The sequence below is a fragment of the Micromys minutus genome (assembly GCF_963924665.1).
Source record: "Micromys minutus genome assembly, chromosome: 25".
In the NCBI taxonomy this organism is placed as follows: Eukaryota; Metazoa; Chordata; class Mammalia; order Rodentia; family Muridae; genus Micromys; species Micromys minutus.
In genome coordinates this window covers 32504798-32530055 of record NC_137960.1, presented here as the reverse complement: position 1 = coordinate 32530055, position 25258 = coordinate 32504798, and the positions used below count along the sequence as shown (strand labels likewise).

Below are 25258 nucleotides of genomic sequence, written 5' to 3'. Positions count from 1 at the left end.
AATTATACATTTTTGTCAGTACTTTTTTCAGATTATAACATAATATTTACATAAAATTATATGAATATATTTTTAGTCAGTACTTGATTTTTTTAAAGGTTTGATAGTATGCCTTGAAATCTTAATAGTTACAATGAGCATAAAGTACATGTAAAAAAAATGTAACATCGAAATAGTTAAAGTTTTCTTGTTTTGTGAATTTTTTTTTTTTTGTTTTGCTTTGTTTTGTGTTCTTTATTTCTTGGACTTCATAGAGTCTGTGAGTTGTTTCTGGGGGAGTGCAAGTCTCTGGGGTTAGCATCCCACTATCAGTGACTGCATATTATGTCTGTTCTTTTGTGACTGGGTTATCTCACTCAGGATGATATTCTCTAGATGCAGCCACTTTCTTAAGAATTTGGTTAAGTCCTTGATTCTGGTGGCTGAGTAGTATTCCATTGTGTATATGTACCACAATTTTTGTATCCATTCACCTTCTGAAGGACATCTGGGTTCCTTACAGCGTCTGGCTATTATAAATAGAGCTGCTATGAACATTGTGGTGCATATATCTTTGTTGTGTATTAAAGTGTCTCTGGGGTATATGCCCAGAAGTAGAATAGCTGGGTCTTCAGGTACTACTATATCCAATTTTCTGAGGTATCGGCAGACTGATTTCCAGAGTGGTTCTATTAGCTTGCAACCCCACCAACAGTGGAGAAGTGTTCCTCTTTCTCCGTAGCCTCGCCAGCATCTGCTGTCATCTGAGTTTTGGACCTTGGCCAATCTGACTGGTGTGAGGTGGAATCTCAGGGTTGTTTTGATTTGCATTTCCCAGATGGCTAAGGATGTCGAGCACTTCCTCAGATGTTTCTCGGCTATTTAGTGTTCCTCAACTGAAAACGTTTTGTTTAGCTCTATACCCCATTTTTTAATAGGATTATTTGATTCTCTGGTGTCTAGCTTTTTGAGTTCTTTGTATACCTTGGATATTAGGCCTTTAGATGATGTGGTGTTGGTAAAGATCTTTTCCCATTCTGTTGGCTGCTGTTTTGTTTTCTTGACAATGTCCTTAGCCTTACAGAAACTTTGCAATCTCATTAAGTCCCATTTGTTAATCTTTGACCTTAGAGCTTGAGCCATTGGTGTTTTGTTCAGGAAATTTTCTCCTGTGCCTATGTGTTCTAAGGTTTTCCCTACTTTCTCATCTAATAGTTTCAGTGTATCTGGTTTAATGTGGAGATCTTTGATCCACTTACACTTGAGCTTTCTACAAGGAGATAAGAAAGGGTCTATTTTCATTCTTTTGCATGCTGAGTGCCAGTTGGTCCACCACCATTTGTTGAATAGGCTGTCCTTTTTCCATTGAATGTTTACGGCTCCTTTGTCAAAAATCAGGTGACCATATATGTGAGGGCTCATTTCTGGATCTTCTATTCTATTCCATTGATCCACATGCCTATTTCTGTACCAGTACCATGCAGTTTTCAGCACAATTGCCTTGTAATATAGCTTGAGGTCAGGGATAGTGATTCCCGCAGATGTTTTTTTGTTGTTGAGGATGGATTTCGCTATTCTAGGTGTTTTGTTATTCCATATGAAATTGCACATTGATCTTTCCAATTCCATGAAGAACTGGGTTGGAATTTTGATGGGGATTGCATTGAATCTGTAGATTGCTTTTGGTAGGATGGCCATTTTTAAGATGTTGATTTTTCCAATCCATGAGCATGGGAGATCTTTCCATTTTCTGAGATCCTCCTCAATTTTTTTCTTTAGAGGTTTGAAGTTCTTCTCATACAGGTCTTTCACTTGCTTAGTTAGAGTCACACAAAGGTATTTCATAGTTTTTGTGACAATTGTGAAGGGTACCTTTTCCCTAATTTTTTTCTCCACGTTTGTCCTTTGAGTATAGGAAAGCTACTGATTTGTTTGAGTTAATTTTGTATCCAGCCACTTTGCTGAACTTGTTTATCAGCTGTAGGAGTTCTCTGGTGGAATTTTTGGGGTCACTCAAGTACACTATCATGTCATCTGCAAAGAGTGATGTTTTTATCTCTTCCTTTCCAATTTGTATCCCCTTGATCTGCTTTTGCTGTCTAATTGCTCCAGCCAGGAATTCCAGTACTATGTTGAATAGGTAGGGGGAGAGTGGGCAGCCTTGTCGATTCCCTGATTTTAGTGGGAATGCTTCAAGTTGCCCGCCATTAAGTTTAATGTTGGCTGTTGGTTTGCTGTATATTGCTTTTATTGTGTTTAAGTATGGACCTTGGATTCCTGTTCTTTCCAGGACTTTTAACATGAAGAGTTGTTGGATTTTGTCGAATGCTTTCACAGTGTCTAGTGAGATGACCATGTGATTTTGATCTTTGAGTTTGTTTATATGGTGGATCACGTTGATGAATTTCCTTATGTTAAACCATCCTGCATTCCAGGGATGAAGCCTACTTGGTCATGATGAATGATCGTTTTGATGCGTTCTTAGGTTTGGTTTGCAAGGATTTTGTTGAGTTTTTTTGTATCAGTGTTCATAAGTGAGATTGTTCTGAAGTTCTCTTTTTTTGTAGGGTCTTTGTGTGGTTTAGGTATGAGGGTTATTGTAGCATCAAAAAATTAGTTGGGTAATATTCCATCTGATTCTATCTTTTGGAATAGTTTGGAGAGTATTGGTGTTATATCCCCAATAAATGTCTGATAAAATTCTGCACTGAACCCGTCTGGACCTGGGCCTTTTTTGGTTGGGAGGCTTTTGATGACTTCTTCTATTTCTTTAGGTGTTATAGGGTCATTTAGATGGTTTACTTGGTCCTGGTTTAAGTTTGGGATCTTGTATCTGTCTAGGAATTCGTCCATTTCCTCCAGATTTTCCAATTTTGTGGAGTATAAGTTTTTGTAGTAGGATCTGATGATTTCTTGAATTTCCTCAGTTTCAGTTGTTATGTCGCCACTTTCCTTTCTGATTTTGTTAATTTGGATACTCTCTCTTTGCCCTCTAGTTAGTCTGGCTAGGGGTTTATCAATCTTGTTGATTTTCTCAAATAACCAACTCTTGGTTTTTTTTGATTTTTTCAATGGTTTTTTGTTTGTTTGTTTGTTTGTTTGTTTCTATTTGGTCTATTTCTTCCCTAATTTTGATTATTTCTTGCCCTCTACTCTTTTTGGGTATATCTGCTTCCTTTTGTTCTAGGGCTTTTAGCTGTGCTGTCAGGTTGCTGATGTAAGCTCTCTCCAGTTTCTTTTTGGAAGCATTTAGAGCTATGAGTTTTCCTCTCAATACTGCTTTCATTGCATCCCATAGGTTTGGGTATGCTGTGTTTTCATTTTCCTTGAATTCTAGAAAATCCTTAATTTCTTTCTTTATTTCTTCTTTGACCCTGCTATCGTTTAACAGAGTGTTGTTTAGTTTCCATGTGTATGTGGGCTTATTGTTGTCTTTGTTGTTGTTAAAGACCAGCAGTAGACCATGGTGATCTGAGTGGATGCATGGGAGTATTTCAATCTTCTTATATCGATGGAGGCTCGTTTTGTGTTTAATTATCTGGTCAATTTTTGGAGAAGGTGCCATGGGGTGCTGAGAAGAATGTGTATTCTTTTACTTTAGGATAATATGTTCCGTATATATCTATTAATTCTAGTTGGTTCTAAGTCTCTGCTAGTTTTGCAGTGGCCTTGTTCAGTTTCTGTTTCCATGATCTGTCCATTGGTGGGAGTGGGGTATTAAAGTCTCCCACTATTATTGTGTGAAATGAAATGTATTTTTTGAGTTTTAGTAGGGTTTCTTTTATGAATGTGGGTGCTTTTTTATTTGGAGCATATATGTTAAGGATTGAGATTTCCTCCTGACAGATTTCCCCAGTAATGAGTAAAAAGTGTCCTTCCTTATCGTTTTTGATAACTTTTGGTTGGAAATTTACTTTATTCGATATTAGAATAGCCACTCCAGCTTGCTTCTTGGAGCTGTTTGCTTGGAAGTTTTTAAAAACTAATGCAGTTAAATACTCTAAAATACACATAGTATCCCTATAAAATCTAACCACCATAGATTATTGTATTTGTTATAAGAAATATTGAACTAGTTGGTAGTTGTCAAGCATCACTGAAAATCACTACTGTCTAGGCAAATCTTAAACACATTATATCAAATGCTTTAGGTTTGCTTTGAGCATTGTAGCGATACTATCCTTGCAGCTCCATGATGGCGATGATATATCTTTAATTTACCTAGGCTTGCTGATGCACGTCTATATACCCAACTACAAAGGAGGATAAGCTAGATCCACAAGTCATAGATATACTGGGGTGTAACTAGAACTCAGGACTGGCTTTGGAATTTAGCAAGACCATCTCCTAAAACAATAATCAGAAGAGGACAGGTGATACTGGTACAAGTGCTGGCACTATTGTCTAGGACATGCACTAAGTAAAACTGAACCCCCAGTACCAAAGAACTAATAAATAAAAACTATAGCTAAGTGGCATGTGTATATAAATTAAAAACTTCTTTTATGAATATTGACGTATATAATAATCACTTTTGAAGTAGTTCCAAGTAATTAAGCAATGATGAAAATATGTGAATTTAATTATTTCATTTTATTATACAAATGTAGTAACCTGAACATTTACTAATATTTGATTACAGTTATTTAAAAGGGAGTGCTTTCTGTAATTCTTAAGTAATTCTGAAGTAAACTAGATATCATTTTTATATTTTACAACATGAATATTCATTGAGTATGTTATCAATAGATTTTATCTGTAGCAGTTAAACAAAAAAAAATGTTAAAAGCATATGGAGTCTGATACTTTGCCTGTGTAGGAAAAGAGACTGTAAAAGGCCAAGGAGAAAAGAATAGCTATCAGCAAGATAACTGCTTGTTTACTGAACAGTTTTTACAGAAAGTTGTGGCATGAGGAACAAATGGTTTGATGAACAAGAAGTCAGGTGTGCTGTTGTCTATAGTGATGTTGTTCCAGTTTGATGTATATAAGGTCTGCGTTTGGAAAAAACAGCAGAATACTTAATATTAATTTGAAGAGGAAGGACCTCAAAGTTCCATATATGAGACAAAAGAGTCTGAAGACTTTAGGCAGAAAATTAAAAACCTCACCACCCCAAGCATGTTAGGTCGCTGTTAACAAAACTGCTTCATTGCTGAAAGCTTTTAATACAACATAACCTATTTTGACATGCTTTCAGTTCTTACATGTGTTCTGTTACTAAAATACAAGAAGTTTTTTTTCTAACCTGATTTAGCACTCATTGTATTCATATATATACAGGTTTGTAAGTGTTAATTATGCTTTCCTGAGATCTAGCTTCAGTCTTCTCTTGTCAAGGGAGACATAGAAAGTTTACTTGTAAACTCTTTTGCAAGTAAGTAATACTAATAAATAATCTAAAAGCTCCTATTTATACTAAAATGAAGGTCCTCCCTTGCAAATGTCATGAGTGACCATAACTGGCAATTTAATTAAAACATGGAATTACAATATTTGTAAAAAGAATAGCTACATTATCAATAAAAATTTAATTATGGTGCTAGTAAAAAGGTTTCTCATTTTTAAAATTTTCTATTATATTTCATTAAGGAAATTAGTAAAATTTGTGCTATTACTAATTCCAGCTGAAAACAATAAATTGAAATAAGATTATCATGTAATTATTATAGAAAATATTGAAAACAATTTTTATATAATTTGGGATACATTTTCAGCAAGAGAAGAGAGTTTGTTTGGGTGTTCATTTAACTATCTGCATGTCTATTTCTTCTCCAAATCCTGACATTGGCAATTCATCCATATCAACAAGTTCATGAAGCTGATTAATCACTGGATATGCTTCTAATACGTTTTATATTACTGAAGATTAGCAAAGTAAAATTTTATGTGGGCTAACATTGATCTTTTGTGTTACAAAAATTGCTAAATGACTATAAGACATGTTGCATTCTATTCATTTGTATTCCAATTAAAATGTTTTTATCTACATCCATAGTATCCACATTTTTCTAAAAGAATCGAAAAACAAATACTTACCAAAATGGTGGTAACAATCAGAGAACGATTAGACAAAGAGTCTGTGATATTCGCTGGCTTTCCTTTCTGACTTTCTGTCATATTCAGGCCACTGGCTGGATCCCAAGTTCCAATCTATTAAACAACAAATGTAATTTGTAAATTGCTAATCAGACACCTGTGAGGGAGTGCTGAAAAGGAAAGTTACAGTTACTAGCCCTGTTCATCTCTGCAGCAATATGTGTTGCCATTAGGCTACGCTCTGTAAGAGTGATTCGCTATGCTGAGAAGTGTGACTAGTGACATTAAAGAAGAAAACAATACACCATAGTGCTACCATCCATGTGGGAGCTTTATTTTCTATTTAAACTTTCATTCTCCAAGAAGAAACATGTTTGATGATACATTGGTAGCTTCCAGAAACTCACAAATTGAGTAAATCCTTTAGTATAATGGATCTCTCATTCTCTCATTATACAAAGAGCACTGTACATCACAGACAAGCAAAAGACTAGGAAAACTTTGAAGATACTGGACAAATTAATAAATATCTAGTTAATCAAGCTCAGTTTTTCCTCTTGTACTCTATTTCAACAGAGTTTTATTTAACCAAATTTCCTCTCATAGTTGGGGCCAAATACATTTTGTTTGCAGACATTTTATCCCATTGAACACAGTGGCTGGAGTGACAAAGTCAGTTTCTGTGGAAGACATATATAAACACAAAACTTCACAAAAGGCACAGCTTGGTTGTTTAGTGATTACTCTAAGAAGATATTGTTTCAAAAATGTTAAAAGATGAGAAATACCAAAAGCAAATTATTACAAATATTGGCATGGGTGTAGAGAGAAGGAAACAGGTATAGCTATTGTGATAGCTACCTGGTAGAAGCATTGTAGAAATCAGTCTAGAGGTTCCACAAAAATCATAAAACATATGTTCCATATGATCAAGCTGTACCAAATTTGAGAATATACCTAAGGACTTCATATCCTACTCTAGAGATACCTACTCATATATGATCATTGCTGTTTTACTCTAAATACCAATGAATATGAAGCAGCTTTGATACCCATTAACCGATGGATAGAAATAAAAATGCCATGTATTTATGCAATGCAATATTATACACCAATTAAGAAAAAAAGATCTTATGAAATTCACAGGTAAGTATCTAAAAGTAGAAACCATTAGAATGAGGTGACCAGATGCAGAAATATGAATGACCTACGTTTTATTTTATCAGTGGACATTATTTTGAATCTTCATATTTTTATGATGCATTTTGGATTACTCTCAAAAGTAAAAACAAAAGTTGACAGGGGATCAGAGAGAGATGGAGGGGGAGACGGAATGCACTAATATAAGGGGTTAAAGGAGAACAATGCATCGTAAAAGTTCAACTAGGACAGAAGAACAAATTGAAGATTAGGGGAGAGATAAGTAACACCAAAGCTGTTTTTAGAAAAACCTACTACTGATTTACTATGTTAGAAGCTTCATATATAAATTCATTCTTCATCCTTTCATATTGCTGAAGATATCACATGACAAAAACACATGAGTCTAATGAATCAAGTAGCTTTCATCTAAAAGTTTCCTTCCTGTTGTCTAGTTTCTATAATACCTAAAAGCACTATGCATTTTGCCAAGGAAGGGAAGCAATTAAAAGTCCTATTAATTGCACCACCTATTAGGAATATGGCCAAATATTACTAAAATTGAGGTAAATGACAGTCACATATCAGTGGTAACTACCAGCTGTCTAATTAAACTTGAGTCCCACTTACTGTCAATAAAATCACAAATGGTGCTAGGTGTGATTTTCAAAATTTCAAATTATGCTACACCCACATAAATTCTTACTGCAATTTAAAGCTTACAAACAGATAAGAATAGCTAACTCTCCTCATTAAGACTTCCTCTTACAAAAGAGAACATAATGTTTAAATGGACACAAACACACACACAGAATATATATTTACATACATATAAATAAAAATAATAATTAAAGAAAAGGTTACTATCTGTTAGAGAGTGGGAAAGTCATGAGAGGAATTCAAAAGAGCTGGAATGACAAAAGAGGAGAAGAAAACTTATATGATTCTGGATTACTAAAGTATGTTTAATATTGTTTCAAGGAATAAGGAACCAAAATAAATTATCACATCCCAAATCTTTCATTTAAAAAATGTACATTTAATATAAACACACACACACACACACACACACACACACACACACACACACACACACACACTTTGAAGAAAAATGACTAAAACATATCAAGACCTGAAAGTGAAATAGAATTAATAGAAAACACAAACTCAAAGGGGTACCTTAGAAAACAGCCTCAACAACAAATAAAAGACATGAAAGAAAGTACCTCAAGCACTGAGGACAGAAGAGCAGAATGGGAAAAGAGTCTGATGGTCAACTTTTCTCTGTTTTCCTGGAGGCCTACTGGCACCAAAGATACTAGGTAAACCACAACACTAAACCCAATGCTGAAGACTGACCTAAAACCACACCTGACAGCAATAAGTTTTCACTCCATACCCTGAGCTCTATTTCCTCCTTTAAAACTGCCTGCATTCCTGAAGGCCTTCCAGAACCAGGGACAAGGAAGCAGGTAAGAAATGTGGCTCTTGCCTGCCATATTTTCCTAGAACACAACCCTCAGTTTTAAGCTGCACTCTATTACTTGAATTTAATTTTCCAGCATACCACCCACCCTGATTTCCAGAGGCAAGCTTGGATTCCAAAATATGGACTTTTTACAAATTTTATAAGTTTAGATGTTGATTATTTTGGTTTATCTTCGTTGCATGTGTGCTTGGAAATGTTTGTTCCCCTTGGTTTCTGTTTCCTCTCTGTATAGTGGCCTAAATGAGTAGCTAGCCTTTGGGTGTAATAGGATATCTCCCATGGCTATTCTCTGGACTGTTGTTCCTCTAAAGTTTAAACAAAATCAACAATAGCCAGGGGAATATGGCAACACCAGAGAGCAGCTATTCTACTACAATAAACCCTGGATATCCTAACACAGATGAAGTAAAGGAAAATGATTTTAAATCCAATTGTATGGAGATGGTAAGGCCCTTAAAGAGAAAATGATTTAATCACATAAGGAAATATAAAAAATACAATAAAACAGGTAAATGAAATGAGTAAAATTATTCTATACCTAAACATGGGAATAGAAGCAATAAAGAAAACACAAACTGAATGTATACTGTAGATTTAAAAAACCTAAGGAAAACAAAACTATCACCAACAGAATACAAGATATGGAAGACAGAATCTTAGGCTTAGCAGATAAGAGAGAAGACGTCATACATGGGCCAAAGAAAATGTTAAATTTGAAACGTTCCTTACCCAAACATCCAGGAGATTTGGGACAGTATAAAAAGACAAAACCTAAAAATAATAGGAGCATAATAAGGAAAATATTGCTAGTTTAATTGTCCAGAAAATATTTTCAAAATAACAGAAGAAAGTTTCCATAAGCTAAAGAAAGGATGCTTACAAACATATAAGAATATTACAGTACACCAAATAGATTGGGCCAAAAGAGAAAATCTTTCTGCCACACAATAATCAAAACATAAAATAAACAGAGAAAAAAAATGAAAGAATATTATATGTTACAAGGGAAAAAGCAGAAGGCCTTTGACAGATATCTTGCAGTCTCTAAGAAACCACAAATGCAATTGCAGATTATTAGGAACAGATTAACTTACAAATACCACCGAAAGTGAAATCAAAATATTCCATGAGAGAACCAAATTTAGACAGTATCCATTCATAAATACAGCTCAAAGAATGGAATAGAAAGAAAACTCCAACCCAAGTAGGTTAACTACACCCAAAAAAACACAGGATCCTACACTAGCAAAACAAAAGAAAGATCTCTCTCTCTCTCTCTCTCACTCTCTCTCTCTCTCTCTCTCTCTCTCTCTCTCTCTCTCTCTCTCTCTCACACACACACACACACACACACACACACACACACACACACACACACACAAATTAGGTACATTACTTTCAAAATAACAGGAATTAGCAATCATTTGTTGTTAATATCGATCAACAATGAAGGACTCAGTTTCCCAATAAAAACACAGGCTGACTGAATGGATGTAGAACAGGATCCATAATTCTGCTGCATACGTAAAAACATACCTTAGTAATAAAGAACCTCGGGATAATGGGTTTAAAAACAAGCTTTTCAAGTAAATGTACCCAAGAAAAAAGATGGAATATCTATACTAATATCTGATAAAATAGACGTAAGACCAAAATATAAACAAGAGACAAGGAAAGACACTTCATACTCATCAAAGGAAAAATCCAGAAAGGTGATATCTCAATTCTGAATACCTATACCCCAAATGCAAGGCAACCCACATTTGTTAAAGAAACATAACCCAATTTAAATCACAAATAAACTTCACATATTAATATTTGGAGACTAAACACCTCAATCTCACCAAAGGACAGATCATGGTGACAGTAACTAAACAGAGAAATAAAAAAACTAGCAAGTGTTATGAATCAAATGTACCTAACACATATATGCATAACATTTTACGTAAACATAAAGGAATATATATTCTTCTGAACACCTCACAGACCGTCTCAAAAATTGATCATATATTTGAATACAATGCAAGTTTCAAAAGATACAACAAAATAGAAACAATTCTCTGTATCATATCAGACCATTATGGAATAAAGCTATACTTCAAAAACAGAAACAACATAAACCCTGAAAACCTATGGAACTTAAACAAATCCTTATTCAGTGACACCTTGGTCAAAAAAAAAAAAAAAAAAAAAAAAAAAAAAAGAAAAGAAAGAAATAAACAAAAAAACTTATAGGACATAATGTTGGCAGTTCTATGAAGAAAGTTCATAGCACTAAATGCCTTCATAAATAAATTTGTGAGAGTTCATACTAGCCACTTTATAGCATACCTGAAACATCTGAAGAAAAAGAAGCAAAAAAAGTTGGGGTAGGTCTCAAAAAATAATCAAATAAAATCAAATAAAGCTATACTTCAAAAACAGAAACAACATAAACCCTGAAAACCTATGGAACTTAAACAAATCCTTATTCAGTGACACTTTGGTCCAAAAAAAAAAAAAAAAAAAAAAAAAAAAAAAAAAAAAAAAAAAAAAAGAAAAAGAAAAAAAAGAAATAAACAAAAAAACTTATAGGACATAATGTTGGCAGTTCTATGAAGAAAGTTCATAGCACTAAATGCCTTCATAAATAAATTTGTGAGAGTTCATACTAGCCACTTTATAGCATACCTGAAACATCTGAAGAAAAAGAAGCAAAAAAAGTTGGGGTAGGTCTCATAAAATAATCAAATTCAGGATAAAATAATAAATTACAAAGTAAAAAGACAAAAATCTACAAAAGCAAGAGATGGTTCTTTGAAAAAAATCAATGAGATAGAAAAGCCAACCAAACTAAAAAAATAGAATATACAAATTTTCAAAATTCAGAAAATAATATAATGGCAGTGTGAAAATCCAAAGAAACTTTAGGTCTTATTTCAATAATCTGTATTCAACAAAATTGGAAAAATCTAGGTATTGGAAAATAAAAAATTGAATGGATATTTTCTTGATAGATGCTTTTTACCAAAGTTAAATCATGTTCAGGTAAACAATTTATAGACCTATAATCCCCATGTTATAGAAGTACTCATTAATATTCTCCAATAAAACCACCAGATAGGTTTAGAGTACAATTTTACCATAGTTTTAAAGAAGATATAATACTAATACTCCACAAATTACTCAACAATAGAAACAGAAGGAACACTACAAAACTCATTCTTTGAAAGTACAGTAACCTGGATACATAAATCACACAAGGACTAAACCGAGAAAGAATTCCAGACCAATTTTCCATAAGAACATTATACAAAAATACTAAATAAAATAAACCAAATTTAATATGATAATAGATGAAAAGTACCATCTACCATCATTGAATCGGATTCATATCTGATATGCAAAGATGTTTCAGCATATGCAAATCGATCAAGTTAATCCATGATATAAACAAACTTCAAGAAAATAAATAAAATTCAACATATTCCATGATAAAAGCCTAGAAAGAAGAGGGATAAAAGGTGTATACCAAACACAATAAAGGCAATACACAGCTAGTCAATAGCCAACACAAAATTAAATGAAAAGAAAAATTAAAGTAATTTCACTAACATCAGGGGAACAAAAAATTCTGTCCACTCTTTCCATACCAATTCAATATAGTACTTGATTTTTTACCTAGAGTCATAGGACAACTAAAGTAGATGAATGGGGTTACAAATTGGGAAATAACAAGTCAAAACTTCACTGTGTGCAGATGATATGATAGCATATATAAGTGACTCCCTAAATTCTACCATAAAACTCCTAAAGCTGATAAACTCCTTCAGGAAAATGGCCAGATATAACATTAACACAAAATACAAAAGTAATAGCCTTACTTCATAAAAAGGTAAATGGTCTGAAAAGAATTTAGAGAACCAACATCCTTCACAATAGCTATAAATAATATTAAATATCTTTGTTTAGTTGAAACCAAGAATCTGAAAGACATGTATAACCAACTAGAAGTCTTTGAAGAAAAACATTGAGAAAATATCTGAAGACAAAAACAATTCTCATGCTCATGAAACAGTAGGATTAACACAGTAAAAATATCCATCGAACTAAAAGCCATCCACATATTCAATGAAATCCTTATCAAAATTCCAACACAATTATTTATGAACTTTGAAAGAACAAAACTCAACTTCATATGAGAAAATTAGAAACCCAAACAATCTTGTACAAAAGAACTTCTTGAAGTATCACCATTTCTGATTTTAAGTTGTATTACATAACAATAGTATGAAAAACTAAATGGAATTGGTATAAAAACAGACAGGTTGAGGGCGCAGAACAGAGCCCAGCCCATCTGCACTCGGACCAGCAGCTCCTAAAGGTTGAAAACTGGTGAGTAAGAGATCTAGACAGCCAGGGAGCAGAGAGATCTTTGCACAGTGTGCACGCAAAGCACACCCTCTGACCTGCCTGATCCAGGGACCAGGAACAGAATTTTGGAACTTCTGTTTCCACCCGGTGGCGACTTCAGGGCACAGACCAGAGCCCGGCCAATCTGTCACTTGGACTGGGAGCTCCTAAAGGTTGAAAAACTGGTGAGTAGGAGATCTAGGCAGCAGGGAGCAGAAAGATATCTGCAGAGTGCACACTCAAAGAGCACCCACAGATATGCCTGTTCCAAGGACCAGGAACAGAACTTTGGAATTTCTGTGCCCACCCAGTGACTCTGAGGCATAGAACAGGGCTCGGCCCATCTGCCACCTGGACCAGTGGAGATCCAAGGACACAGACCAGATACAAGGGGAAGGCGAGAACATATCACTGAAAACAAAATGGCAAGAGGAAAGAGAAAGAGTATATCCCAAGGAAAACAAGAAAACATGACAACACCAGAACCTAGCTCTCCCATCACAGCAAACATCGGAATGCCAAACACTCCAGAAAAAGAAGACACAGACCAGAAATAATACATCAAGATGCTGATAGAGATACTTAAACAAGAACCGAAGGAAAAGCAAAAAGATTCAGAAGCTTTTAAAGAGGAAACAAGAAAAACACTCAAAGAGCTCAAAGAACTAGAGGAAAACAGAACAAAAGAGACGAAGGAATGGAAGAGGGAATTTAAAATGGAAATTGACACAATAAAGAGAACACTAAAAGAGATACCCCTAGAGGTAGAACACCTAAAAAAGAAATCAGGAGTCATAGAAGCAAGCATTTCCAATAGATTACAAGAGATGGAAGAGAGAATCTCAGGGGCAGGAGACAACATTGTAAACATAGACAAAACAGGCAGAGAAGATGCAAAAAAAACAAAAAGCTCCTAACCCAAAATGTCCAGGAAATCCAGGACACAATGAGAAGACCGAACCTAAGGATAACAGGAATAGAAGAGGGAGAAGAGTATCAACTAAGAGGCACAGTAAATATTTTCAAAAAATTCATAGAAGAAAACTTCCCTACCCTCAAGAATGAGATGACCACGAGCATAAAAGAAGCCTTCAGAACTCCAAATAGGTTGGACCAGAAAAAAAATACCTCCCAACACATAATAGTAAAAACACAAAGTGCCCAAAGCAAAGAAAGAATACTAAAAGCAGTAAGGGAAAAAGGTCAGGTAACATATAAAGGCAGTCCAATCAGAATCACACCCGATTTCTCAACAGAGAGTATGAAAGCTAGAAAAGCCTGGACACACATCACTCAGACCCTTAGAGAGCACAAGTGCCAGCGCAAGCTGCTATACCCAGCAAAACTATCAATCACCATAGATGGAGATGTGTAGATATTTCAAGACAAATCAAAATTCACACAATATCTGACCACGAACCCAGCACTACAACGAATTATAGGTGGAAAACCCAATACAATGAGGGAAAATACAGCGTAGTAAAAAAATGAAAACTCCTAAACAAGAAAACTAAAAGAAGAAAAAGACACGGACAAACTCAACCCACAAAAGCAATAATAGCAGGAAACAGAAACAATTATTCCTTGATATCCATTAACATAAATGGACTCAACTCCCCAATAAAGAGACATAGGCTATCAGAATGGATACATAAACAAAATCCAGCCTTTTGCTGCATACAGGAAACTCATCTCAGAGACAAAGACAGACACTATCTCAGAGTAAAAGGGTGGGAAAAATCTTCCAAGCAAACAGCCCCAAGAAGCAAGCTGGAGTGGCTATTCTAATATTGAATAAAGTAAATTTCCAACCAAAAGTTATCAAAAAAGATAAGGAAGGACACTTTTTACACATTACCGGGGAAATCTGTCAGGAGAAACTCTCAATCCTTAACATATATACTCCAAATAAAAAAGCACCCACATTCATAAAAGAAACTCTACTAAAGCTCAAAAAATACATTTCACCCCACCCAATAATAGTGGGAGACTTTAATACCCCACTCTCACCAATGGATAGATCATGGAAACAGAAACTGAACAAGGACACTGAAAAACTAGCAGAGACTTTGAACCAACTAGAATTAATAGATATCTACAGAACATATCATCCTAAAGTAAAAGAATACACCTTCTTCTCAGCACCTCATGGAACCTTCTCCAAAATTGACCACATAATTGGTCACAGAACGAGCGTCAATAGATATAAGAAGATTGAAATACTCCCATGCATCCTCTCTGATCACCAAGGACTACGGGTGGTCTTTAACAAAAACAAAGACAACAAAAAGCCCACACACTCATGGAAACTAAGCAACACTCTATTAATCGATTGCAGGGTCAAAGAAGAAATAAAGAAAGAAATTAAGGGTTTTTCTAGAATTCAACGAACACGAAAACACAACATATGCAAACCTATGTGATGCAATGAAAGCAGTACTGAGAGGAAAACTCATAGCCCTACGTGCTTCCAAAAAGAAACTGGAGAGATCTTACATCAGCAACCTGTCAGCACAACTAAAAGCCCTAAAATAAAAGGAAGCAGATATACCCAAAAATAGTAGACGGCAAGAAATAATCAAAATTAGTGCAGAAATAGACCAAATAGAAAAAAAAAGAACCATTGAAAAAATCAACAAATCAAGAGTTGGTTCTTTGAAAAAATCAACATGATTGATAAACCCCTAGACAGATTAACTAGAGGGCAAAGAGAGAATACACAAATTAACAAAATCAGAAAGGAAAGTAGAGACATACCAACTGAAACTGAGGAAATTCAAGAAATCATCAGATCCTACTTATCTCCTTGTACAAAGCTCGAGTGTAAGTGGATCAATGATCTCCACATTAAACCAGATACACTGAAACTATTAGATGAGAAAGTACGGAAAATCATAGAACACATAGGCACAGGAGAAAATTTCCTGAACAAAACACCAATGGCTCCAGCTCTAAGGTCAAAGATCTATAAATGGGACTTAATGAGATTGCAAAGTTTCTGTAAGGCTAAGGACATTGTCAAGAAAACAATGGCAACCAGCAGAATGGGAAAAGATTTTTACCAATTCCACATCAGATAGAGGCCTAATATCCAAGGTATACAAAGAACTCAAAAAGCTAGACACCATAGAATCATATGACCCTATTAAAAAATGGGGTACAGAGCTAAACAAAACGTTCTCAGTTGAGGAACATCGAATGGCTGAGAAACATCTGAGGAAGTGCTCTACATCCTTAGCCATCATGGAAATGCAAATCAAACCAACCCTGAGATTCCACCTCACACCAGACTGATTGGCCAAGATCGAAAAGTCAGATGACAGCATATGCTGGCAAGGTTGCAGAGAAAGAGGAACCCTTCTCCACTGTTGGTGGGGTTGCAAACTAATACAACCACTCTGGAAATCAGTCTGGCGATACCTCAGAAAATTGGACATAATACTACCTGAAGAACCAGCTATTCCACTTCTGGGCATATACCCCAGAGACACCTTAGAACACAACAAAGATATATGCACCACAATGTTCATAGCAGCTCTATTTCTAATAGCCAGAAGCTGGAAAGAACCCAGATATCCTTCAGAAGATGAATGGATACAAAAATTGTGGTATATTTACACAATGAAATACTACTCAGCCACCAGAAACAAGGACTTAACCAAATTCTTAAGAAAATGGCTGCATCTAGACAATATCATCCTGAGTGAGATAACCCAGTCCCAAAAGATCAGACATAATATGCAGTCACTGATTGTGGGATGCTAACCCCAGAGGCTCGCAAGGCCTCAGAAACAACTCACAGAATGTATGAAGTCCAGGAAATAAAGAAAACAAATTAAATTTTAATGAGATATATTAATATGATATATTCAATTTTACAATATAAATCCTAAAGTTGGAGAAGTAAGAAGGTCTTTCTCCTTGGGATATATTTTAATATATATATATATATATATATAAATATATATATATTAAAATATTTAATATATATATATATATATATATACACACACACACACACACACACACAGATATATATATATATATATATACTATTGTAAGGTTATTCAAATAGAAAATGTGCTATTTGAGGTAGAATAGGGCTTAAATTTACCCTGTAGCCCAAATGACTGGTGACTGTTCTCTTTCTGATGAAAAGAAAAAAAAAAAAAAAAAAAGAAAAAGAAAAAAAAAAAGAAACAATAAGAAATGCCTGAGTTTTCAACCTTGGAAAACACATGATTATCTGATGACAGAAGAAATACTAACACTAATACTAACTAAATGATTTCATTATTTGATTATATCTTCTGAAAATAGATTTGCTTAAGGTAACATCTCAGGGAATCACTATCCCTGACCTCAAGCTATATTACAAGGCAATTGTGCTGAAAACTGCATGGCAATGGTACAGAAATAGGCATGTAAATCAATGGAATAGAATAGAAGATCTAGGAATGAGCTCTCACATATATGGTCACCTGATTTTTGACAAAGGAGCTGTAAACATTCAATGGAAAAAGATCAGCCTCTTCAACAAATGGTGTTCGTCCAACTGGCACTTAGCATGAAGAAGAATTAAAAGAGACCCTTTCTTATCTCCTTGTACAAAGCTCAAGTGTAAGCAAATAAAAGATCTCCACATTAAACCAGTTACACTGAAACTATTAGATGACAATGTAGGGAAAACCTTAGAACACATAGGCACAGGAGAAAATTTCTTGAACAAAGCACCAATGGCTCAAGCTCTAAGGTCAAAGATTAACAAATGGGACTTAATGAGATTGCAAAGTTTCTGTAAGGCTAAGGACAATGTCAAAAAAACAAAATGGCAACCAACAGAGTGGGAAAAGATCTTAACCAACCCCACATCAGATAGAGGCCTAATATCCAAGGTATACAATGCATACAAAAAGCTAGACACCAGAGAATCAAACAACCCTACTAAAAGTGGGGTACAGAGCTAAACAAAAAGTTCTTAGTTGAGGAATATCAAATGGCGGAGAAACATCTAAGGAAGTGCTTGACATCCTTAGCCCTAGGGTAGTGCAAATGTAAACAACCCTGAGATTCCACCTCACACCAGTCAGATTGACCAAGATCCAAAACTCAGATGACAGCAGATGCTGGTGAGGATGTGGAGAAAGAGGAACACTACTTTACTGTTGGTGGGGTTGCAAACTGATATAACCACTCTCGAACTCAGTCTGGTGATTTTTCAGAAAATTGGACATAGTACTACCTAAAGATTCAGCTATTTCACTCCTGGGCATATACCACAGAGACACTCCAATATACAACAAAGACGTATGCACCACAATGTTCATAGTAGCTCTATTTATAATAGCCAGAAGCTGGAAAGAAACCAGATGTCCTTTAGTAGATGAATGGATACATACATTGTGGTACATTTACACAATGAAGTACTACTCAGCTATCAGAAACAATGACTTAACCAAATTCTTAAGAAAATGGATGCATCTAGAGAATATCATCCTGAGTGAGATAACCCAGTCACAAAAGAACAGACATAATATGCAGTCACTGATAATGGAATACTAACCCCAGAAAGCTCTGAACACCCCAGAAACAACTCACAGACTCTGTGAGGTTCAACAAAACAAAAGAAAAAAAAAGGGAAAAGAAAAAACCATTATGCTCCATCCTTACACACCAAGAAAACGTTGACTAATTCCAGGTTACATCCTGTTTTACATGTACTTTACTCTCATTTTAATTAGTAAGATCTTACTGCACACTATCAAACCTTTGGAAAAAAAGAATGCCAAGCACTGACAAAAATATATTGGTATATTTTATGCAAAAAATCTTAAAATTTGTTCATTTATCTTTGGTTTTTAAAATGAAGTTGTTCAAAAAAAAATAAAAGAGGCAACATTTCAGATGGTAGATTCCTGATTACCTACAAAATAAGCTATAAGATGACATTTCTCCTTTCAATAGATAGGCTAGCTGGAAGACAAGTGTGAATATGCCACACATACACTACTTGCATTGAAACTAGAATCAGGGTATATAGTATCTTCTTTAGATATTCATATACTAAATAGTTTTTAATCTCCATTTTATCTAGAGCCTAGTGTAATTCACAGGCTTCTTTTTTTCCTAGTATGAGTTCTTACCAGTGTCTAGTGCCTGGAGAGAAATAAAGATGCCCTAAATAGATAGTCTATGTGTATTGCAAAGAGTCTTGCTCATCTGATGAATTATAAATACAAAAATACAAATACTTTATATAGAAGCGAAGCTAAAGTGTGCTAGTCACTACCACGATATTGGCTGAGGCAGGAGTATTACTATAGTCACCTAACCCAAGCACTATTGTAGATGCCAAAAGGTGCATGCTGACAGGAGCCTGATATAGCTGTCATCTGAGAGGCTCTGCCAGAGCCTGACAAATGCAGCGGAAACTGCTTGAAGGCAACTTTTGGATTGAGAACAGGGTTTCCAATGGAGGAGATAGAGAAAGGACTGAAGAAGCTGAAGGTTTGCAATTCCAAATTAAGAATGAAATATCAACCAGCCAGAGCCCCAGATCTCCCAGGGACTAAATCACCAGCCAAAGAGTACACATGGAATAAACCCACGAGTTTAGCCACATATGTAGCAGATGACCTTGTTTGGCATCAGTGAAAGGAGAGGCCTGTGGTTCTGTGACACCTTGATACCCCAGTATAGGGAAATGCCAGATTGGGGAGTTGGTAGGTTGTGGGTAGGGAAAACACCCTTATTGAAGCAGGGAGAGGGAGAGGGAGGTTCTGTAGGGGTGCGGAAAAGGTGATAACTAACATTTGAATTGTAAATAAAGAAATATCCAATAAAAGAAAAAACAGAGAGTTTAAATAAAGCCTGAGTTATGTAATGACACTCTAGCCATCTTGGGTTACAGGATGAGATGCCCTAGAAAGAAGAGAGGGACAAAGAGACCCAGAATGAATCACTATGGGGTGGCAAAGGAGAACTGAAAAGCATAGAGTCTCCATTCTAAGAAAAAGAAACAATTATCAAAATCATTTAGATTTTAGTCTTCAGCTTCATGATAGAAACCAGCATTGTGCTGAAATGTATATTAACAGAATGGGTCAATTTCATATAAACTTCTTAGAACAATCTTCCACTTCCGTAAAGCATAACTTAAAACAAAAGTTACACTTTTTGTCATACTCAAAACAATTTCCTTCCAACGAGACTTCCAGAGTGATCAACAAATGCATAAAAAACCCTCTGACAACCGTGTAGATACTAAATCTTTTTTTTTTTTTTTGCTTGTAAATAATTTATTTCAAACCAAGTGATCTTTGTCGACCTTTTTTTTTTCTTTTTTTTAACATCTTTATTTTACAAAACAAAGATAAATGTACAGATTTCAAGCATTTTTTGTGTAAAATTATACAATACATTTTTGTCACTACCTTTTTTTCAGATTTTAAAATAATTTTTACATAAATCTATATGAATAGTCAGTACTTGATCTTTTTATAGGTTTGACTGTATGCATCGAAAACCCAATAGTTACAATCTTAAAGCAAGTCTAAAATTCAGTTCAAGACTACAGTTAGTATTTGAAATAAATTTGCTTTTCTTTGAAAAAAAAAAGACTACTCTCTAATAGTGGTAACTACTTTGTTTAGTTTACCATAGGAAAGTGTCTTTTGCTTGTGATATCATTAACAAAGCCAAAATGCGTTTTCTGAAAATCTTTCCAACTTTTTTTCATGTAAATGCAATTCTATCCAATAATATTTAGAATATATTTTAAATACACTTATATATCTATTTATGTCATTAGACATGTGTTTTTCTATGTAAAATTCAAGCTCACAGAGACACCTGAGAGAACAATGTAAGTTAGGACTAAACTATATTCTGTTGCACATCATATTCTAATTTCATTTTCTCTAATAATAAATATCATTTTAAAAGCTTGAAGACATCCCACTACTTCTGAATTAACCAAAAGTTTTGTTCCTTAGCAATTTTTAACAAATTCTTTCTTTCTCCAAATGACTTCAGGAATTCTATTTCCCCACTGAACATGCAAATAAACAATATCAAAATATTTCTGTTATTTTGATCAAGGACTTCTGAAGAAAGCATTGTAGAAGTCCTATAACATATGTAATGATCTTCAGAGAATGATCATCATTCATTTCATAAAATTCTGTAAATCACAGCTTCCCTTTGTGCTGACAGTCTTAAAACTTTTGACTGAGTCAAACATGTCCAATATGCCTGTAAACAACATCCAAGGTGCTAATTTCTAAGTAATTATTTTTCTGGTTTCTTATGGTAGCAACTTTTAATCAAAGTATAATTGAACATTCCTGATTCCCAAAAATACAATGTTCTAACCTTTTGTCTGCCTCTGTGTTTGGTTTAAGAACAGAAGGTGGATTTCTACATAGATCACTAAAAATAATAAATAAAAATTTGGGGTAATATTTTTATTGCCACAAAGAGAAACATCTATAAAAAAACCCCAATGTTTCTATATTTTCAATGAACATTAAAGAATCTCATATTTGAAATGTTATCATTAGGGGTCACATTTTAAACATGTGTAGTATGAAATATTTTTTCCAGATATCACCTCATCTGCATTATAAAATGCTCTAATCCCTTGAAAATGCTGACCATAGTCTTAGGCATCTGAAACACTACTGTTGTCATTTTCTGTTCCCAAAGCAATTTCAAAAGATAACCTTTCCTTAGACATTGTAGTAAATAAATGCTTTATGTGAGGGAAGCCACACATGTTTAAACCACTGATTCTCAACTTACCTAATGTCATGACCCTTTAATTTCTTCCCTCGGGTTGTGGTGAACCTATGAATTAAGATGGTTTTGGAGGACTCCATCATCACTATATTTGTGGCTGGAGATAATGTTCCCTGGGGATAATGGTATCAGTGGATGTGTTAATATTCTAAGAGCATTTGGGAAGCACAATAGACAATATGCCCTCTGTTCACATCAGAATAAGTTAATAAAACTACTGGTTTTCATTTCCATAACCTTGAACAGTGTCTAGAAGCCTCTTTCATACAAAATTATCTGTCTTATTGTCTAGCATAGATGTCTAGAATTGTACCCAATGTCCTTTTCTCTGCTTGAATGGAGGCTCCATCTACAGATACATTAATAGAGGTGGTATTTGTTATCTTTTTTGGTCTACTAGGAATCACACAAGGTTCTAATCAATGCCTTTGTGAAATAGCTACAAAAATCAGACAATTTTGTTCTAATTTGTAGTTATTAGTGCTCAATGAACTAAAGATATCACATGTCTTTTACTCTTTAATGAGAACTTACTTGTTATTTCTGGATTATCTTCTACATAACTGAAAAACCTAAGGAGTGTGGGTTTATTTTTCCAACTATATATTCTAATTAGACCTATGTTTCAGAAATGACTAAAATGTATCTGTTGCTTTTCTCATGCTACTGCACAATTAGTAACTTAAGTAATTGATGGTTAGGGTTGGCTCACAGTTTGAGGTTCAGTTGATCACAGTGGGAAAATTTGGCAATAGAAGTATGGTCATATTTCACCCTATTTCTGTAGTGAGTCTTCCTCTCAAAACTTTCCAGAAAATACCCTAAACTTCATTCTTAGAGTCTCCCCAAACCCTGAAAGAAGAGTCTAGACCCTATCAAACTGATAGCCTTAAACATTACAATTTTGCACTGAGATTCTCATAATAAAATGTGTTTGGGGTTGGAGATAGGGCTCATTTGAAAAATGTTTGACTAATATTCATAAAGCTTCAGGTTTAAAGTACAAACCCACATCAGTTTAGCACAATAACACATGCGTTTAAGAACCCAGAAGAGGAAGGCAGCAATAGCAAAAGTTCAGTGTCTTTCCCTGTTACATTAGTGAGGACTGAGGGCAGTCTGCCATACACGACATCTGTCTTTAAAGAAAAGAAAAGTGAAATAAATTTAACTCATCTCGAAACTCTGCATAATCTCAAACATTTCCAATACAGTTCATGAGTCGACATTTTTCTGAAATTCAAGGCAATCTTTTAACTATCAGTATCTATAAATTGACAAACAAGCTGCATAGTTCTAACATATAATCATACAAAGAGAAATTTTCATCTCCAAAAAGATAAATGAAAACATTTCACAGAAAAAAATGGACCAAAGCAAGACACAATCCTAGTGGGAGAAAACATCTACCTCTGCAAGTCCACATCTCACATCTGGAAATCATGATAAATTATGACAGTTCCCATGGAATAAGAAGACCCAGCTTGTATTACTCTTGGCTCATATCACTACACGCTACTGTCTCTCATGCTGGGAACCTAGATAAGAGCTAAGCGTAGATAATAATGTGGAGATGTTTCTTCTGCCAATAGAATTAGAATATTTTAAAGCTTTGGTTAACTTTTCAGAACATAAACAGAAAGCAGGCTAGACATATTATCTCAGCTCCCAGTAGAGTCCTTGTTTCTCTCTGAGATCCCATAAGTCAGAAAGAACTCTATTATCCACATTTACCTTTGCAGTAAAACCTATCAAAATTGCCCAATAGTGTTTTATTAAACTCTATATACAGCATTTTAGTCTAAAATTAAAAAAAAAAACAAAAAACAATTAACATGTCTCTTACAGACCAGTTCCAAAAGGCTCTGAAGCACATGGAATTGTTTATCATGTCTGTCAGTATTCACACTAAAAATAAATAGCTCATAAGTTATTCCTCTCTCATTAGTGCATTAGCCAAATTTGTATCAAAATCCCTGACTTATTTAATACTTAAATATTCCTTTATTCTTATGTGATTGGGATCAGTTAAAGTAACAAATATTTGTCCATGTTTTAGTTCTCCCACACATGGTTAAACAGAATTAAGACTGTTAAAATCACCAGACTCCATGTCTGTAAAGATTCTTCTAGCACATTATTTTATATTCTTTGATACTCCTAACTACTTCTGCAACAAAACCTTCATATTAATTTTAGATGAAAAATTAGAAAATATAGGTTGAGTAAAAGAACAAATTTCACAGATTCAATCATCATAAAATTTGATACAGAATTAATCCCTTCTGAGAGCTTTGCTGGATATAATAAACTGGGATGGCATTTATGTTATCTTGGAGTTCATATCATATCTGTCCAGTATCTTCTAGCTTTCATAGTCTCTGTTGAGAAGTCTGGTGTAATTCTGATTGGTCTGCCTTATATATTACTTGTTCTTTTTTGTCTGGAGAAAATTATTTTCTAGTTAAATCTATTTGGAGTTTTGTAGGGTTCTTGTATGTTCATGGTCATCTCTTTAGGTTAAGAAATCTTCTGTAATTTTGTAGAAGATATTTAGTAAACCTTCTAGTTGGGGGTCTTTACTCTCTCCTACACCTGTTACCCTTAGGATTGTTCTTCTAATTGTGTCCTGGATTTTCTGGATATATTTGGTTAGGAGAATTTTACATTTTCTTTGACTGCTGTACCAATGTTTTCTCTGGTATTTTCTACCCCTGAGATTCTCTCTTCCATCTCTTTTATTCTGTTGGTGATGCTTGTGTATATGGCTTGTAAACTCTTTCCTAGGTTTTGTATCTCCCGGCTTATCTCTCTTTGTGTTTTATTTATTGTTTCTATTTTAGTTCTTAGATCCTGGATGGTTTTGTTCAATTCCTTCACTTGATAGCTTGTTATCTTGGTAGGTGTTTCTATTTGTGCACAAAATATCATGACCAAGAAGCAAGTTGGCGAGGAAGAGGTTTATTCGGCTTATACTTCCATATCACTCAGCTTGCTTTCTTATAGAACCCAGGTCAACCAGCCCAGGGATGGCACCACCCACAATGGCCTGGGCCTTCTCCCCTTGAACACTAGCTGAGAAAATACCTTACAGCTGGATTTTATGGAGGTGTTTCCCCAACTGAGGCTCTGTGATAACTCCAGGGTGTGTCAAGTTAGGTGCTCGGCTTTCTCCGAGTAGGACTTGAGTCCTGTTGAGCTGGTTCTGGCTCTGGGCTCAGATGAAACTAACTCAGCCTTTTTATGTGTAGGTTAATTATATGTTTTAGAAAATAAAACAAATCACCAAGATGATTAATCTTCATATGTAGCAACTGCTATTGCCACACATAGATTTGAAGATACCGTTGTAGAGTAATTAAAATATAGCCTAGAATACACATGACTGAGGATAGATTTTAGACAATTATTTCTAAGTGT

General features: G+C 34.7%; 1 protein-coding gene across 2 annotated transcripts in view; it reads right to left on the bottom strand.

The window, feature by feature from the left end:
* GRIK2 (glutamate ionotropic receptor kainate type subunit 2) overlaps positions 1 to 25258 on the bottom strand; it is a gene marked incomplete at both ends in the record, with an annotated part of 685772 nt that overhangs the window by 295532 nt on the left and 364982 nt on the right. For both annotated transcript variants that reach the window (XM_080937894.1, XM_080937895.1), the window contains one exon: positions 6019 to 6132. In XM_080937894.1, the coding sequence (XP_080794020.1) occupies positions 6019 to 6132 (114 nt within the window). The remainder of the gene's footprint in view (positions 1 to 6018; positions 6133 to 25258) is intronic.